Source organism: Apaloderma vittatum, unplaced genomic scaffold, assembly GCF_000703405.1.
Source record: "Apaloderma vittatum isolate BGI_N311 unplaced genomic scaffold, ASM70340v1 C11746190, whole genome shotgun sequence".
NCBI classification, from domain to species: domain Eukaryota; kingdom Metazoa; phylum Chordata; class Aves; order Trogoniformes; family Trogonidae; genus Apaloderma; species Apaloderma vittatum.
The window spans coordinates 1-918 of record NW_009745682.1 but is presented as its reverse complement, the minus strand read 5'-3'; the positions used below and the strand labels follow the sequence as shown (position 1 = coordinate 918).

The following is a 918-nucleotide window of genomic DNA, read 5'->3' as shown; positions in this document are numbered from 1 at the left end:
CTGTGAGCCGCAAAAGGTTGCACGTGTTGCTGAGATACAGGTATTTACTCCTTCTAGCGATTTCGTGGCTGATTTCAACAGGAGGATTGGGTCCCATCTCACCACCAGAGACCTGAGGAAAAAAAGGGACTGAGAATTTATGGATTGGATATTGTTGTGCTCTGAAAGGCAGAGATTTACTGAGTGAACCATAAATTCTCTGTGAGATTCCTTTGATGAAATGCAAACACCAAGATGTTTCACCTTATCCAACCGAAATAATTCCGTGAAAGCTGAAAAGAAACGGGCCCTTTCGACGCCCTGCTGATACAGGTCGCATAAATGATGCGGTCCCGGTGCTTATGTGTTTTTGCAGATGGAGCTTAAAAAGGGCAGAGAACTAAAACGAAGACACTGAAGGTCAGGTGAGATAAACCTTCCCCAACACCTCGGCGCTCTTCAATTCTGTCAGCTATGGGCCCTCAGCTCCAGACCAGAGTAATTGCGTTGGGCAGGATGTTAGGAGGACATAGTCATTGTGTCATGAGTCTCCCGCTCATCTTTGTCGTCTGCTGACTCTTCAAAAGCCCTCTGGAATGCCAGCCTCAGGGCGAGCTTGATTCTCCGGTCCTTGTAGCTCCCCACAAGGAAGTAGATGATGGGGTTGAGGCTGCTGTTCACGCAGGACAGCACGAAGCCGATCTCCGGGGAGTAGAGGAATTTGTAGCCCAGGAAGTCGAAGAGGATGAGGACACTCAGAGGCACAGCGAAAATGATGAAGAAGAGGATGGTGAGCATGATGACGGTGAAGAGCCTGCCCGTTTGGAAGCGTTGGGAGCTGCACTTGACTCGAAGGAAGAGGGTCAGGCTGAAGAGCAGCATGAGGGGCGTGCAGAAGAGGAAGTCCAAGGTTCCGATGGTGATGAGCACGAGCCGGCA

General features: G+C 50.2%; 1 protein-coding gene across 1 annotated transcript; it reads right to left on the bottom strand.

Moving 5' to 3' along the window:
* Window positions 1–498: 498 nt before the first annotated feature.
* On the bottom strand, window positions 499–915 carry LOC104269074 (proto-oncogene Mas-like; the record flags this gene model as incomplete). Its single annotated transcript, XM_009877455.1, has 1 exon — window positions 499–915. A coding segment is annotated over one exon (417 nt), but the record flags the coding sequence as incomplete, so codon positions are not given.
* Between the last annotated feature and the right edge of the window lie 3 nt (window positions 916–918).